We start from the raw sequence: 17218 nt of genomic DNA on the forward strand, positions 1-17218 counted from the left end.
GAGTCCTGGAAGACTTCGTTAATAATTAACTTCTGCTCATTCATTGAAGCCTTCAGGACAAACTACCTGAGCATCAGCACGCTTTTCTTGCAGGTGGTAAGTGCTTGTGACTGTAAGTGCAGTATTCTGTCCAGAAAGATTTGAAGAGCTGAGCAATTCTAGAGTTCAATGATTTTATCAGTTGGAAATTTAGGCATTTCTGTTTAATAATGAACTAACACCTTTAGGAAACATTTTTTACAAAATCCCTAGCCTTGCTTCTATAGTGGGTTTTTTCTTTATTACTTTCATACTTACTTCTACAATCTGGTCATTCTAATGAATTTGGACTACTTGTTGTTTATAGCTCAGTGAATGTTGGACTGTTACCCAAAATTTTAATCAGAGCTCTTGACTACCAAAACAACAACAACAAAAAAAAATAATAAAAAAATTGGGTAGAATTTTTTAGTGTTCTTAAATGTTCTGTCCTACTTAATTTTTCTTTAAAATTTTTTCAGGAAATTGGCTTTTTGAAGTAGTCATGAGTCTAACTTTGGTTTTGGTTTCTTTAGTCACAGTATCAGCTATGTTTATCCCTGACCTGCAGGAACCAACATTTTCTAGTGCTTGGTTTTTGTTGCTTTGTTGCAAAGCACAAATTGAGCAGCCTGTGGTTTTAAGGAAGTTGCAGCAGCTCTTACAAAGATAGTGCTGTTAACCCTTTTTTTTTTTGTCCTGTGAGGTAGTTGTCCTGAAGTACTAGCTGTTGTTTACTACTGAGAGAGTAAAAGGAAGTTGAAGCCAACTGGCAAAGAAGAAAGCAGATGCTATTCAGAGAAATCCTAGTCAAGGGGGAAGCCTACTAGAGAGATGCATGCACTGGAAAGAATGGAGAAAGAAATTTCTATGGTTGTAACGGTGTCTGACAGTTGTCTTTTTGCTTATGTTGAGTTCTGTGGGGTCTCCGCTCTGCTTCTTGCCTATGCTGCTGTAGATCTTCAGAGCCTTCCGTAGCTAATGTTACACTATTATTGCCAATGAAGCTTTATGAGATACTGTAGTATCCCATCTCTTCTCCTTCAAACTGTACTATTAAAATAATTATTTCACCAGTCTTAAGGTGGTGGTTAAGAATGTATATAGCAGATTGAGGCTGTCTAAGAATGCTAGTTTTCTTTAAGCAAATGGTTCTCAGTGGTGGCTTGAAAATGCCTTTTTTGAAGGTCAGCATCCAAACCATGAATTTTTTCAAGAGCTAATTTGTGTGGTTAAATTAGAAATCTTGTGTTATTATGTTTCTTTCTAAAGCAAAGTGAAACGTAGGTGGAACAACTTACTGCTAGTATTTTATTGCAACTTTGATTCTTCAGTAATTAAATTATTATGGCCTATGTGTTCTTATGGATTATCTAATGCCAGCAGCCTTTTTTCCCTAGAAGTATGTTTGTTGCCAAAGAAATGTGTTCGCTATTTATTTATACACCTAGAGACAAAACGCAGTTCTTGATTCTGTTTTCTTTAACATTTTTCAAAAGTCACAGTAACATATAGATCCAGAACTGTGTTTATGAAGTAGATCCAGAAGAATAATACAATGTCTGGAACAGATGCATGTTTGCTTTTACAAGGTCACACAGCATTACATTTAAGACTTCCAATGCAGAAGAATGAATTTTCATAATCTCTTTTTCTTTTAAAACAGACTGGAGGCCAAGAACAGAGTGCAGCACTGGCTGTAGGTAAGAACTGAAACTTAACCTGCTTGAAAACTCCCTTGACATATAAGCAGCAAAAATTCTAATGTTACAGAGCAGAAAATGGGACTGTGCGGAATATTAGCAATCTTCTCTTCAAAAACTCTTTTTTTTTTCCCCCCGTTCGCTTCTACAACTTTTGAAATTTGTAGTGTTCACTAGGAAGTCCTGATCTACAACCTATTTTGTGCATCTCTGTGATGAAAGATGCTAAACCAGGTTGCAAGTGTTTGGGTTTTTGATTGCACAGTACCTTAACTCTTCACTACAGCGATGTGGAGGAGTCCCATTCTTTCAATAAAGGCATTTTAGTGTGCACAGAGTATAGTTTGGTCACACTTAAGAAACTTACCCTGAAAGATTGTGCTTGATCTTCTTGGAACATATGAATGAAGAGATAATGTTTCGGTGGTTTTTCTTTCTCAGTCTCTTTACTAAAGTTACTGTGTAACTTTACTTCTTTTCTGAACTAGATGCCTTATGCCAGAAACGAGTAGTCTGAATCGGCTTGTAAGACTGAAGAGGTAGCATATGCTCATGTGAAGGTTTTAGCTTTTAGTTGTGTAACCTGCTGCTTGTCATCTGAGCTACTGCATAGAGTGTGTGTGTTCATGCTTATTGTGCTGTGCCAGCATAGCTAGCTATCTTCTGTCAGATTGGGAAAGTAATGCTACCAAATGTGAGGTAGGGAGTTTATTTCCTTTTCTGATTAGTTCTCAAAAAGCTCTTTGCATTCTGGGGAGCTGATTAAATTGATTTGTCATCAGGTTTTGACAACAGTAGAAAACATTTTCAAGTGCTGTGTCCAAAACTCTTTGAATACTCCATTCAGGAATTAAAAGTATATGTTCATTGTAAATGCATTACTAAAGTAATTATTCTTTATTTTAGTCCATGGCTGATGTATTAAAATACTTGCTTCGCAGGATCACTGGTTTTGATGAGATTTCTATCACATTTTTTGTCGTTCCTAGAAGAGCTTATGGCAATAGTGGGTCAGACCAACAATCCTTCTAGGCTGCTGTCTTGCCTCTCTGGGATTATGGAATGAGTCCAGGAACTAGGCAAGGATGCAGCAATATTTTCCAAATTTACAATAAACTAATGGAAAAACACCCAGTGCCAGCAGTGGTAGTACTTCTTTCATTTGGTAGCTTTTACTTCCAAAGTAATGGATAAGTGTATTTGCAAAGTTGCAGTTAGAACTAGTGCAAACTTTTATTTAAAGTGTCGTGTGCATTTTTAAAGGATACATTGTAAAGAGTCACTAAACTTAGACCATGGAGCCATCTAGCCAAGTACAGTCTCCAGAAACTGGCATTTTCCTTCCCTCTGTGTGTGTGCACTTGGTTTTGCTCATCCTTTCACATCCCCCACTTATTCCTCTACTAGAACAGTGCTGCTTCTGCTCAGGAAGGTAAGAGTCATCCAGAAAAGCTAGAAAAACTCAAGGGGCGTTGCTGGGAGTGGTACTGCCTGCAGAAGGAGGAAGGCTGCCCAGCAAACAGCTACAGCGTATGGAAGGAACTTCTCTTTCCTTTGAAGAAACTGTGAATCAACAGTATTTCAGGTATTGAAGGAGAAATGTTTATAAATCAAGGTGGTGGTGTCCACTTCAGCAGCCTTAAAATTCAGGTGTCTTGACTGCTGATGCTTTCACCTTCTCCAGCTGTGCTGAGGCAAAGCAGATGCCAAATACCATTTTAAACCAGCTGGGTGTCACCAGTGTGAAGGGTTTGAAGGGACTGACAGAAGCCCTACCCATGTGGAAAAAAGCCTAATATCCAATAAAACTTGAGCCTTCAAGTGTGAGCAGATGCCTAGGGAAGAGTGGGAACAGGAAAAACATGTATTGGTGGTTCTGCTACTAGTATGTAAGTATTTCCAGGTCAAGTATTTTTCTGAGCCAGATAAAATTATTAAATGCATCAAGTATTTTTTAACGGCTTTGTTCTGCATATGTACCTGGTTTTCCCCAAGAACTGCTGCAAACTCCTTGTGAGATGAAATGGACTTGTAGAGTTCACAGATGGACTGGTGCGGGAAGGCAGCTGTGCATGATACTCTGCATACTTGCTACTGATCTTAACAGATTGCAGGTTGTGTAATATCACCAGAGAATACCAGATGTTCTTCTGTTTTTGCAGTAGGTGGATGAAAATAAGTTGTCTTGTGATACTTTACACTTACGGGATGCCTTTAGTTTGATTTTAAGATTAAAAGAAAATATGAGGTATGTTGGGAAGGATGGAAAATGAGATAAAAGATAAGATTTAGCGCAGCTAGAGGAATTTGGACCAGTGCTGTCTGGTTTTGGTTTTTTTTTTTTGTGTTACACTTGCTTTCTAACAAGAAAAGTGTCCAGAGGCTGTCTGAAGAAGTAACTAGAAATAATGAAGATGGCTGTGTAGAACCTTGATCTTGAAAGAAATCTCTTATTGAAACTTTAAAAAGCAAACAACTGTAGAGACCAGTTTTATCCTGCTGTGCTGCCTAATGCCTGTATGTTTTGGTACTGTTTCTGAAAACAAATGAGATGGGAAGGAATATTATTCTGCTAGTAATTTTCTGTTGAACAGTCAGTGACTTGCTGTGTTTCATTAGCCTTCTACGTTGCACAAACATACTTTGGCATCTCAAAAAAATACCCACAAAATAATCAGAAAGCTAACCTGAAATATGGAAATCAGCCCTTCCAGCTATGTGATTTGGAAGGCTATAGGGCTTCCTTTTTCCTCTTTGGTAGTTCAGAGCTGGTGTGTCACTAAACTGAATTTGCAGACGGACAGCCAGTGTCAAGTTCATACACACAAGGTTTGTAGTCTTGAGACATATTTTTTGTGATTTTGAGACATACTCTGTCTCAAGGGATTATTTTTTTTTTTTAATGTCACAGAACTAGACCACAAACCTTTATATCCATTAACTTGATGACTAGGTAATTTGTCATAAACTTGTTAGTGTAGGATTTGCCAGCCGAGGCACTGAAGGGGTGCAACAGTTCAGAGGCAAACTAAAAGAAAACATTGAATCTGAGTATTAGAGCAATGTAGATGATTGTACTCCTTGTCCTGGTACATTAGATGGCAGTGTTACCAAGGCTGTTTGCCAGAGCCTCAGTGCAACTTCATCCAGCTTGGGTATCGAAATGTGTGGGAGTCTGATTCTTATAGATGAGAATGCCATTATATCGAAAGAAAACACATTTCCAAATAAGATTAGGCTTGAAGAGGAGTGTGCTTCTTCACAAGTGAAATACCAAGTAAAAGGTGGCAGATCAATTGGACTAGACACTATAGTGAAGTTAGGGATTGAAAAGATTGATTTTTTTTTTTTATATTTTTTTTTTCCTAGCGGTTACATAGAACTTGAAGGCTTCGGGGTTTTTTTGGTGTTTTTATTCATTTGTTCGTTTATTTATTTATTTACACTGAGTTGAAAAGCTGACAGGAGAAGGACTTAATACAAATTATTGTTAGGTTTGGTTTTTTGGAGACTACCTTGACAGCTGTTAAATTACAGGCTGACATTCTTGAGATATGAAACTTACAGTGGTGTGGTTGTATAGCACAGTTTCAATAGGCGTACCATCTTTTGTTCTTTAAGAAGCTTTTCTGTAAAATAATAAAAAGCAATCTGTTACTTGTTAAATGGTTGGGGTTTTTTTTGCATCTTTATGTACCTGATGAAAATAGAAAGTTCTCAACTTACTTTGAAAAAAGACAGGCTTCACGGTCAACCAGTGTTTCCATGGTCATGTCACAAGATCATGGACTAAATGCAGTATTTGAGCTGGAAGAAAGTTGCTGGCTCTCAAGAATTGTAAAGCTCCAAGATAGTATCAATACATTTGTGACAAGCTTCCCTTTCTCTGGGAGATGAAATTGTAAGGTACTGACCTCTGTTGGAGGAGTTACAGCACTGCAAAGGGCTTTTAAGATTCCAAACTTTGGAGAAAGCAAAGTGTAAATTGGATTCAAATGTCTATGTCCCTGAACTAAAAAAAAAGTATTTTTTTCCCTGATAGTTGCAATGTAATTGAATTTAAAAGATAATTATGCAGAATTAAGGTAGAAATCATGTTGAGCTTTGAGCTTGTATCATTTTGAAATCGGAAAGTATATCTAATTATTTTTTAGCTCCAGATTCACTCTTGGAAGAATTGTGCAGTTCTCATTGAAGGGTAAATCAGAGCAGATTTTTGGAGCATAGTCTTTCCCCTTTTCAATACAAGTTCTGTTTTAAAACTAAGAGTAATTCTTGCAGACAAATTGGCGTTTATTCCAGACTTGTGTGGGCATGCTTAGTTATTTTATTGTAGCTCCTGTCAAATAAGTTATTCAGCGTCAGCTGTGCCACTAAAATATTCCCGAATTAACAAGGCTTTAAGACTGCCTCTTCTAAAGAAACTGTGGATTCTTCAGTGCCTTTCCCTTGATTTCCTCTAAGTGCAAAAATGGACTGAATAAACACTGACCTGACCGTACTTTACAATACTGGTTTTGAGGAATGTGAGCCTTTTTTCACTAGCCTATTTTCCCTGGCAAGCCTCCATTTTCCTGATATGACAAGTTTTGAATTCAGTTTTGTTCAGAAAGGAGACTTTATTAATGATGTGTGATCTCAAAAAAAGTAACTTCAGTTTCAACTAAAACAGTTCATTGTATCAAAGTCACTTTAGCAGAAGAACTAATATCAGAGGCAGCTTCTAACAGCTTTTAAGTAGCCTGAATACTTTCCTGTACAAAAACGTTTTCTGTCTGGCTGTATAAATTTTCTCCACTATTCAGATAAGATATTGATGGTTGAAGCCCCAGGAATTAAATGGTGTATTTTTATATTTTTTTTGGCTTGTCTATCTGTTCTTATTGCTATTAATTTGCAATTAGTTTTTGTGGAAGAATAACCACTAGGTGTCAGGAGTGGAAAGCAGTGCACAGGTCTTTGCATAGGTTTAGACTGAAGTATGTAGTGAAAATGTATGTAAAAACTGATTAAATGTTATGTTTGCTAGAATAACTTGTCCAGTAATGAATCAAATTGTGTGTCTTATGCACAGCTGGTGACTGGTGTGGTAATATTGTATATGTGTTTGAGTCAGCAGTTAATGTCAGTATTTAAATTGGTACCTTTAATATTATTGTAGTTATGATGAGTCCTGAAAATGAGACCAGCTTATTCAAACTCTTAACTTGTTTTAAGCTAATAGCACCAAGATTCTCCTTCCTAAATCTGAAGTTCATAATCTTCATGTGTCTCGCTCTCTTTCAGACTATGAGTGGGTAACAGGTTTTTTTACTATTATTTCACTAGAACCATAGAATGATCTGGGTTGGAAAGGACCTTAAAGACCACCTAGTTCCAACTCCAGGGACACCTTCCACTAGACCAGGCTGCTCAAAGCCCCATCCAACTTGACCTTGCAACTACCAGGGATGGAGCATTCACAGCTTCTCAGGGAAACCTGGTCTAGTGCCTCGCCACCCTCACAGTAATGAATTTCTTCCTAATATCTAATATAATCTCCCCTCTTTTCATTTAAAACCATTCCCCCCTGTCCTTTCACCACATGCCCTTGTAAAAAGTCCCACTCCAGCTTCCTTGTAGACCCCTCTAGGTACAGGCAGGCTGCTCTAAGGTCTCCCTGGAGCCACCTTTTCTCCAGGCTGAACAACCCCAACTCTTTCAGCCTTTGTTCCTAGGAAAGCTGCTCCAGCCCTCTGATCATCTTCATGGCCTTCCTCTGGACTCTCTCCAGCAGGTCCATGGCCTTCTAATGATGGAGGACCCAGAGCTGAATGTGATACTCCAGGTGGGGTCTCATGAGAGCCAAGCAGAGGGGCAGAATCACCTCCCTCAGCTTGCTGGCCATGCTGCTGTTGATGCAGCCCAGGATTTAGATGGCTTTCTGGGCTGCAGGTGCACATTGTTGGGCCACAGTGAACTTTTTGTCCACCAGCACCCCCAAGTGCTTTTCTGCTTTCTCAGGGCTGCTCTCAATCCATTCTCCACCCAGCCTGTATTTGTGCTTGGGGTTGCCCTGACCCACATGCAGGACCTTGCTCTTGGCCTTGTTGAACTTCATGAGGTTCACACAGGCACATGTCTCAAGGCTGTCCAGGTCCCTCTGGATGCCATTTTTTCCCTCCAGTGTGTTGACTGCACCACACAGCTTGGTGTCACTGGCAAACATGCTGAGGGTGCACTCGATCCCACTGTCCGTGTCACTGGCAAAGATGCTAAACTGCATTGTCCCAATAGTGACCCCTGAGGAACGCCACTTGTCACTAGCCTCAGTTTGAACATCAAGCCATTGACTGCAGCTTTTTGAGTGTGACCATCCAGCCAATTCCTTATCTACTGAGTAGTCCACTGATCGAATCCACGTCTCCAGTTTAGAGACAAGGATGTTGTGTGGGATGGTGCCAAATGCCTTATAGAAGACCAGGTAAATGACAACAGTTGCTGTTCCATTATCTACCAACGCTAACCCTGTCATAGCAGCCCACCAAATTAGTCAGGCATGATTTGCCCTTGGTGACAGAGTACATGGCCCCACTAATCACCGCCTCATTTTCCATGTGCCTTAGCATAGTTTCCAGGAGGATCTGCTCCACGGTCTTGCTGGGCACAGAGGTAAGACTCACCGGCCTATAGTTCCCCTGGGTCTTCCTTGTTTCCCTTTTTTTAAAAAGGGGGGTTATGTTTCCCCTTTTTCAGTCAGTGGTAACTTCACTGGGCTGCCATGACTTCTCAAATATGATGGATAGTGGCTTAACCACTTCATCTGCCAGTTCCCTCAGGACCTGCAGATACTGCTCATCAGGTCCCATGGACTTGTGCACCTACAGGTTCCTTGAATGGTCTCAAACCTGATCTTCTCCTGTAGCAGGTGGTTCTTCATTTTCCCAGTCCCTGCCTTTGTTATTATTTCTGGTCTGGACAATGTATGTTATTTTTTGGGGATTTTGTTTAATGACAGATCTTTATTAATTTAAATGCCACCAGTATCAGTAGTAGGAATTAGAATCTGTCAGAAGTCATCTGTGCTTCTCTGGCACTATTCAGAAGAGAAATAAATGCACGTTAGCCTAGGAAAAACATGTTTGGATCCAGGGAAAATATTAACAACTTCCTGAAAAGGGTGATTACTGCAGTGTGGTTTACAAGCCTGTTTCCATCTCCACAGCACTCTGGCTTTTAAGGTTGAGGGCAGATACATTCTCACTGCTTGTGAAGCTTAACTGCTTCACCGGGAGAGAAAACGACGCTTGATGTGATAGGCTGTGCGCTCAGTGATACTGTGGGTTGCTAAGGGCTGCCTTGGATTCAGGCGATGTGTGCAGCCACCTATTCACTGCCTTCCACCCCACCCCCTGCTCCTTTCATGGCTTGATACTATAGGCAGAAAATGTTCAGTAAGCCTTGAAACAGTTGCTAGGCTGATGGGTTTATCCTTCTAGAAAAACAGTTTAGGGAGACGTTCAGCTAGGTTTTTGTTTATGTAGCACCACTCGCTGTTATAACACTGTAGTGGTTTACTGTAATGTTACACTTTTCATGCTATAAGTGTTTTTCACTTGCTATTTTACCAAAATACCTCTTGAGTCAGATGTTTATGCCACGTGTATATGACCAACAGAAAATGTAAAACTCAGTCCCTGGAAAAAAATGTTTTCTCTTTCATTAGATGTGCTTTCTGTATAGTGTTGTGCTTAACTTCTTCCTTAAGACTGCAGAGCATGGCTATGAGGTTTTCATGGAGTTCAGGTTTCATACTCTGGATGTTCCTATGCAGTGCTAAGCTTCATTAAAGGTTGTCTTGGGAATAGTGTATACTTTTCAAAAAGGTGAGCTGATGTTTTCTTGAAGCAGGCATTCTTCAATGGTTGCAAACACACTTTTTCCATCTGTTTAACTGGGTTTTTTTAACTAGTTTGAAAGCATGCTATTCTGATAGAACAAAGCAAAATTAAAATTGCCACTTACGACTGTCTTTGTAGTATTTAACCTTTAACTAGAGTTAGGTTTTCCAGCTGCTCACCAATTACAAGCAAAATGCTTGTTAATGTATGTTTTTTCTTTCAGGTGGGAGAGAAGAAGATTTCTTTAGTGCTTGGCTGAATTTAATTGCATCATGTATTTCTATTAAATTTCCCCTGGGCTTAGCTTAGGGAAAAAAGAAAATTGAAATGTGTCAGGGATGTTTTCAGCAGGAAGGGCATGCGTGCCAGACTTGTTTTGAAAATATGCCTTTGCTTTCCGCTTGTCTGATCATGACACTACACGCAACATCATACAACCCCATAAGGCTGTAATGGGCCAAATCATTGTAATGAAATGTGGCATTCCGTATGTCTTCCTCTGCAAGTAGGTCAAGTTTAAACCATGTTCTTGGCTTGCGCTCCGATTTCCCATAACCTGCTCCACATGGCTTGACTATTGTGCTGGAGTACAGAGCATGCCAGGAGGGACTCTGGGCAGCTTCACAGGGACATTCAGTTTTTGGACAGACTGGTGGGGTTTTTCTGCTCTGATTCTGTGGTGTTGAATCCATAGCAAGAGAAAACCTCGGCGGTCTAAAGTGCACTTTTACTGAATCTTACAGTGTCAGTTTATCTAATGAGTTGGACACTTCGCTATGAAATCTTAAAATCAATAAGGCCCCTGGGGAAAAAAAGAGTTTGCAAGTTTTGAAGTGTACTGTATTCTGAATGAGAATCCCAAATAAAATTGGACAGAGGTTGACAATCTGAAGCTGTAGAAGTACAAATAGAAAGTGACCTAAACTGTACTTAGGGCTGGGCACAGGAATATTTTGATGTTGGTGACTGCAGTATGCAGAATTCCTCTCAATAAGGTTTACAGCTTCCATGTGGGTTTTATTCCAGTTGAGCTGGAACAATTGTGGGTCAAAAGGTGTTTTAGCAGCTACGAAAGTGTCACCTCCAGTGTTCTGAGTCAGCTATTTGGCTCTGAGACAAAGCCCAGCTGCAGGATATAAAACTCAGTCAGTAGTGCTTGCTGTTGGCTTTGGTCTTCATACAGGCTTAAATCTTTCTTGAATCGGGGCTGATTGATGTGGCAAAGTGCTCAACAAGGGTGCAGTTAGTGCCGGCAGGTGTGCTTGACTAGACAATGGTATCTCAGCACCAGGGCTAGTTAACTGGAACTACATCTGACTCTGTAAACTGACTTCTACTTACTTCAGCTGAAGTTGTGGACTTCCAAGGAAATTGGAAGACTGCTTGGTAAATTGGTACTGACTGGGCATGCCAGTGTGGTGGTTAATTACCAAGATAAGTCTGCCTAGAACTACCAAAACCTTCCATGCTGGTGATGCTTTCGCAGGGCATCAAATAGCAGAAGAGGTCCCTGAAGATAACTGATGGATAGTTTCATAGACTGTTCTTTTACTACATGCAGATTGTCATGGTCTTTGGTATTAGAGCTAGTAGTGGACCTTTTTTCATGTCTTTTGGGCCCAGCAGAAATGCAAATTATGAGCTATCTTGAACAAAACAAGAATCTGTAGTAAACCTCTGAGCACTAGGCATCTCTGAACTAGGTTGCCTTACTCTAGCTTGATCCAGATATTCTGCTGACGTAGCATCCTCTGAGAGAAGTAATTTTTCATTTTGTCCTCTCTAGCATTCCACCCAAGTGCAACAGGTCAGCTCTTTTTGCTGCTTAGCTGTACCTTTTGAAGGAAAATAATGCACAGAAGTGTAGAGCCACCTAACCTGAGCCATGGCATGTTGACCTACAGTCGCTTCCTTGCATCTGGGAGGTCCTACACTGACACTGCGGTCTCATTTCTAGAAGGCCGTTTCAGACTCAAAGCTAGTGCTTAGCCTCGCTAGAAGAGTAAATTCTGATTGTCGGATCTTGCATTCGTTACCTTGAATGCTGAGGAGAGAAAAAGTGTCCTCCAAAAAAAATGCTAGATCAGTTATCTTCTCAACTTCTGTCTAAATTGAGTTTTCAAGCTTAAAGTCTTTTTGGATTGCAACCGGGAGGAGTGGTCATTTTCACAATTCTTAAAACACAGCAGATCTTCCAGTATTAAGGAATACTTGCGATCCTTGAATAACTGTTAGAATTCATCTTGATACAAGTTTCAAAAATACTGTGTTTGTCCTGCTTCAGCTGGATTTCAATTCTCTCCATAAAATCTGTGAATGTTCTGCTGCTAAGAAAGCAAATGTGAATGTGTATCTTTTATGCAAAACTATGATGTGGCTACAGTTTATGAAGTTTTTTTCGGTATGCTGAATATATGAGGGAAGAGGTCTGGTACAAACTTTTATTACAAACAAGTGTTCATGCAGCTTTGTATTCATGTAAATTGAAATGTATTCCTGTATCATATATCATCTTGTTGCTGTTGTAGTTGAATTAATCCGATCTCATAATCTTCAGTTTCTATCCTTTTCTCAGAGAGGCTGTTCACTGAACTGTTACCATGAGGTCAGTTGCATCTTCTGCTTGAATTTGTTTCCTATCTACTGTTTCACCCTAGTGCCAAACCTTTTATTGTGCTTCTCTGTTTGTTGAACTCTCCCAGAAAAGAATCCGTATGTTCTTATTGGCAATTTTTTCTGGGGGATGGAGGTCTGAATGAAGGTATTTGTATTGTAAAACTGAGTCCGTGACCCTTTACTCATTTTAGGTGGTGGTAGGGATTCAATTAAACAATCTGTTCTGCAGTGGCTAAGTGCTCTTTTGTCAACTTACCTTCAAAATATTTCAACCCTGTAAGTGTGCCCCTACTCTGACCTTCAGAAGTCATGTTCTCCAATATTTAAACCACATGCATGACCCTGTAAACTCTTAGGAAACTGGTTGTTATCAAAACCTACATAGAGGCATTTACTTGAGGTATTGAAAATATTTTGGTGGAGGAGGGAGTGGTGCAGCTGAAGAGCTGAGGCGTGGCATTAACTGTAGGTATAGTTAAGCACTCTCTTTGGGGTTAATGCCATTCACTGCTATATTTGCTACTTGCTTGTTAACATTAGAATGGAAATATGTAGTAAACTGCTCTGAGATTGATGCTTGGGTTTTAAATCTGAAATTACAGACTCGGTCACCATCAGGCAGTTTGTACTTTTGGCTTTTTATTGCCCCTGTTGAAAATATTTGTTTAAGAATGCCTCTGTATTTCAGCTTTTCCCAGATTATGAACGTCCTCATTGTCGGGGAGTGGACAAAGCGCCTTACTCGGTTCTGTGTTAACAGAGCATGCTTGCGAGATACGGAAAAGTAGTACCTTTGCTTTCTTGTGTTGCTTGTTTACACAGCATGGGTGCACATGTAGCATTTGAGGAGTTCACTGAGCTATGGAATGGGAAGCTCTGGAAAAGCTGCCTCTTTGAAGAAACATGTTTTAATGGATTAGTTCTTAAAATTAGTGTCTAAACTGGACACCCTAATTTGAAACTTCCTTGAATAATCGGTGTTTCTGACAGGCTTGGAAATCTGATCTGACTTTCCAGAGAACTAAATTCAACCATTTAGGAAGCAGGACTTGTATTTTCTTGAGGTTCAAGGAGAAAGTTGAATGTGCAAAAAAGCAAGTGTATACCTAGTGATAAAGTTCTTTGTGCAGAATCTACTGTGATCAGTTGATTACGCTCAAAGTTGCTTTCCTAAAACTAGATTTTTATGGTCGTTCTGTTGAAGTTGTTGGCTCAAAGACAGTAATTTTCCACAATCTGGGATTAATTCCCCTTCCTTCTCTAGCTTTTGTTAATTGTGTGAGTTATTGGTGAATTTTGTGTATCCTAAAACATAAATTGCATGCTGTTCTTACTTTGCTTTTCCCTCACACACCAGTTGTGTTTCTCTTACGGAACTCAAGAAATCTGTCAACACAAGTTCTGAAAACTGGAAACTCCAGAGAGTTTGTTTGATTTCACATTGCTTCAGTTTTCTTGATTCCTAATAAATTAATGATTCTTACGGTCATGCTACCTGCCTCCAGGTAAACATCAGTCTTCAGTAAAAGTAAAAATAAGAAAAAGGTCATATACTAGTAGGTTGGTATAGTTACGCTAATTTGAAACTTGATTTATTTTTTTTAGTTCTTATGCTTGAATTCAAATGTCAGACTGCTGATGGCTTATTCTTGAATAGTTTTAGATCAGATTTTTGGGTAGTGTCTTGAGTTTGTCTTGCAGCAGCACTCCAGTGAATTCTTGGTATTTCAGGGCAGTGGTTCTGAAGTATATTTTCAGCCTCTGTAAATCATGGGAGGGTCCTTGCAAAGGCTGCCCTATTATGAAATGCAGTTTTGATGGTCCTGCTGAAGAAGGTATTGATTTCTGAAAATTATGGTAGTGTTTAAAACTGTTTCCTTAATTTATCTGACCGCGAGTAATCTAATGACTGTTTAATTTTCTTCCACTTAATTTCTTTTAGCTGGGATGTGACAGCAAGCATAAGAAGAACTGTTGAAACTTGATTATCTCCTGTTTTTGGAAAAGTCTAACTTGTGTTCAACTCGTCACTTTGTGATTTGATGGGAAGCATTGTTCATTGGCCACAGATGACTATTACTAAGAAGCTTTCCAAAATTTGCTTTGGATTATGGAGAGAGAGTTAAAAATAAGGCTTATGATGACACCAATTCCATTTGAGGTTGCTTTTGTCCTAAGCAATAATGGCTTAGTTGGCTGTGGATTGCTGCAGTTACACAAAACAATTGCTCAGTCATAGGTAACATAATCTTTAAATGTCTTAAACAAGATGAAAAAATGCCAGTAATTCAGATCTTTATTTTTGTCAAAGCTATAATTCTTAATTTTTTCAACAATCGCTCCTCCCTGAGAAGGGGAGTGGAAATACACCGTATAGTGCACGTTTTCTGCTTCCCACTAGATTGTGATGAATCCAGTGTGCAAAACCTGGTGGAATCCCTGCTCCAGTGAGCCCCAGGCGTGTACGTAAAATAGGAAATGGTTATTGGAACTAAATTATTTTGCCATTTTTATTTTTAGGTTTGCTGGCATGGGTAATCTCATTAAGGTGCTAACCAGGGACATAGACCACAATGCAGCTCATTTTTTCTTGGATTTTGAAAGTAAGTCTGTCAGCCCTTCACAGCTGGTGCATTTAAAGTGGTAACAGTAGGGTTGCTTATACCTGCTGCAGTGAAGGCTAGGGGACTCAGTTGCAAGTCTGCAATTTGAAAGAGTTGCATGTGTTTTTTCCTTTCCTCTTTTTTTTTTCTTTTTTTTTTTTTTTTTTTCTTCCCTCCAGTAGTAGCCAAGCCACCATCATGCTACTGTGTACGTTTTCTTTCCTTGTGCTTAGTCATTTTGGGTCGCTGTGGTCAGTGATGTCCATCCATCTGCCTGCATATCAAGTTATCATAAAATGAAAAATTCTGTCAGTATGCCGTAGTAAGCTGTGCTGAGCAGTTGTTCGCTGTAATCCTATGTTAGATGAAAGTGAGTACCAAGTCATTCCTGATCCTGGCTTGGTAATTCATGGGGCAGTTGATGTGCATTTTTTACATCCAAAATTTCAGAGTAGAATTGTCTGAGCTTCACAGATGTTTTGGGCACCTTGTGTAAAAGATCTGTGGCCTACCTGTGTTAGCACTTTCTGCACACTGAAATGATGTATCTTGATGAGTTTTTCTGTAATGGCTTTCTGACAAAATTCTAAGGGCTGACAAAATTAAAGCTCTTTCCTTTTCTTGTCCCATCAGGTAAAAATCTGTAGCATAGCTACAATGCCAATGCTTGCAAAATATGGTACTTGGCCCTCAGCGTGTGGTACTCCTGCTCAGGACACTGGTGCTAGGGTGTACCGGGACAGAATTGCAGAATTAGTCACTGGCAAGGCCTTCGGTTGGAGTTCTGCCGCTTTCTCAAAGGGGCAGCTGTGAAGATGTTGGTGACATAGTCACTTCTTACAGGAAAGCTGCATTGCATCTCTGGGATCACCCAGCTGTACGTCCTCAAGGTGGGGGTCTCCCTCCACCCATCAGGGCGGCAGCCTGAAGGACGGATTCATGCCTGATGGAATTCTCTGGTCTTCTTTCCCCCGCTGCTTCATTCAACTATATTTGGGCTGTTCCTTCTTATAAAAAGAAAATTTTCTTTTCTCTCATTCTTGTCTTGGCAGGTACCTTAACATGGGGAACCTTCTAAAAGTTTTGACATGCACAGACCTTGAGCAGGGGCCAAATTTTTTCCTTGATTTTGAAAGTGAGAAGATGATTTTATATATCTATTACTCTTTGCCTGCAGTAGACTGCATTTGTCATGTATTAAATGTATGTTTTCACTTTGCCATTCTTCTAACAGCTTTGCATGCTTGAGCTATGGATAATTGTTAGCAGGCTTTTGTAGGAAGCAATAATCTGTTTTAAAATAACCTCTGTTTCTAAAATATAGAATCTTTATTTCAGGGAGGGCTTTCAAAACATATTTTACTGTTGGGATTTGATACGGTTCTTGTTTTGAAGCAAAATTCCGTCTGCTTTTAACCAAAACTTTTAAAAGAATTTGAGTTACTTTTTAAGACTTACTGTAAATTGCAAGAACATAACATGCACCTTAGAGGAAGGACTGAATATGAAACCTGATTTTCTTCACTCCCAGGGTGCCACCGAATAATGCTGCATGTGCAGATTGGCTCACAACAGTTATTCATAGCTCTCCGACACCATCACGTTAAAGGTGTATATGTGAACCTTATTCAATTTGGCATTGAAATTTGACAGTTAAGCTCATCCCTCTTTAAAAGGGGGGCGCAGTGTAGAGATTAAATTGCTTTTGAAAAGAAGAGAGGAATAGCTTGTCTGATCAATGCCAAACATTCTGGAAGGTTCACATATTTTTAGCGCTTCTGCTTTTATTTTTTGTTGCATGATACGACATAGCCTAAGAATGGCAGGTAAGTGGTGTTGGCTGTTGCTATGCATGTTTAATTACTTTCTTTTGGGATACGCTATTGCTTTACCCAGCTGTACTTCAGCAAGCATAAAATAAGAAAACTAATGTTCGTGCATTTTGACCATGTAATAAAATACAGTGGAATAGCGTAATAAAAAAATTGATGAAGTATTGTGATATGGATAATTTGAGATTCATTATATCATCTTTTCTTCCCCCAAATTATTTTTCAATTGTGTTTGATAAAACAGGAGCAGTTGGTTATATTAGTTCTAATATGAAAGTGAATGCTTGGGGAAATAGGTTTTTGCTTCAGTGATGTTTAAAGTTATAACTTCTCTAAATCCTTATCCTGTGCTGTTGATTTTATCAATTGTCTCTTCTGAATGTATTGATATTGGAAGATGATAGCCATGCAAATTATTCATAAAGGGAAGATAATCAAGGGCTGTGTTCAAGAATCAGAAAGAAATCAGATCTCACATGGCAGAATAGGTGCGACATCGTGAAGTAGGGAGTAACTGGTATGGGAGAACACTGGAGTTGTGTAGCTCCAGCTTAATCTGCAAATAC

At 39.4% G+C, this 17218-nt stretch overlaps 1 protein-coding gene across 14 annotated transcripts in view; it reads left to right on the forward strand.

The window, feature by feature from the left end:
- The window catches only part of CYRIB (CYFIP related Rac1 interactor B), a 98762-nt gene that overhangs the window by 66118 nt on the left and 15426 nt on the right, over positions 1 to 17218 (forward strand). For 4 of the 14 annotated variants that reach the window (XM_055798177.1, XM_055798179.1, XM_055798176.1 and 1 more), the window contains exons 3-4: positions 1685 to 1721; positions 15873 to 15955. In XM_055798177.1, the coding sequence (XP_055654152.1) occupies positions 15883 to 15955 (73 nt within the window). In that variant the 5' untranslated portion in view covers positions 1685 to 1721; positions 15873 to 15882. Of the gene's footprint in view, positions 1 to 1684; positions 1722 to 3285; positions 3307 to 14737; positions 14821 to 15872; positions 15956 to 17218 lie in introns of those variants that run through there. The other 10 variants (XM_055798184.1, XM_055798185.1, XM_055798174.1 and 7 more) reach the window with 5 other exon arrangements.

Source organism: Falco peregrinus, chromosome 3 (genome assembly GCF_023634155.1).
Source record: "Falco peregrinus isolate bFalPer1 chromosome 3, bFalPer1.pri, whole genome shotgun sequence".
In the NCBI taxonomy this organism is placed as follows: Eukaryota; Metazoa; Chordata; class Aves; order Falconiformes; family Falconidae; genus Falco; species Falco peregrinus.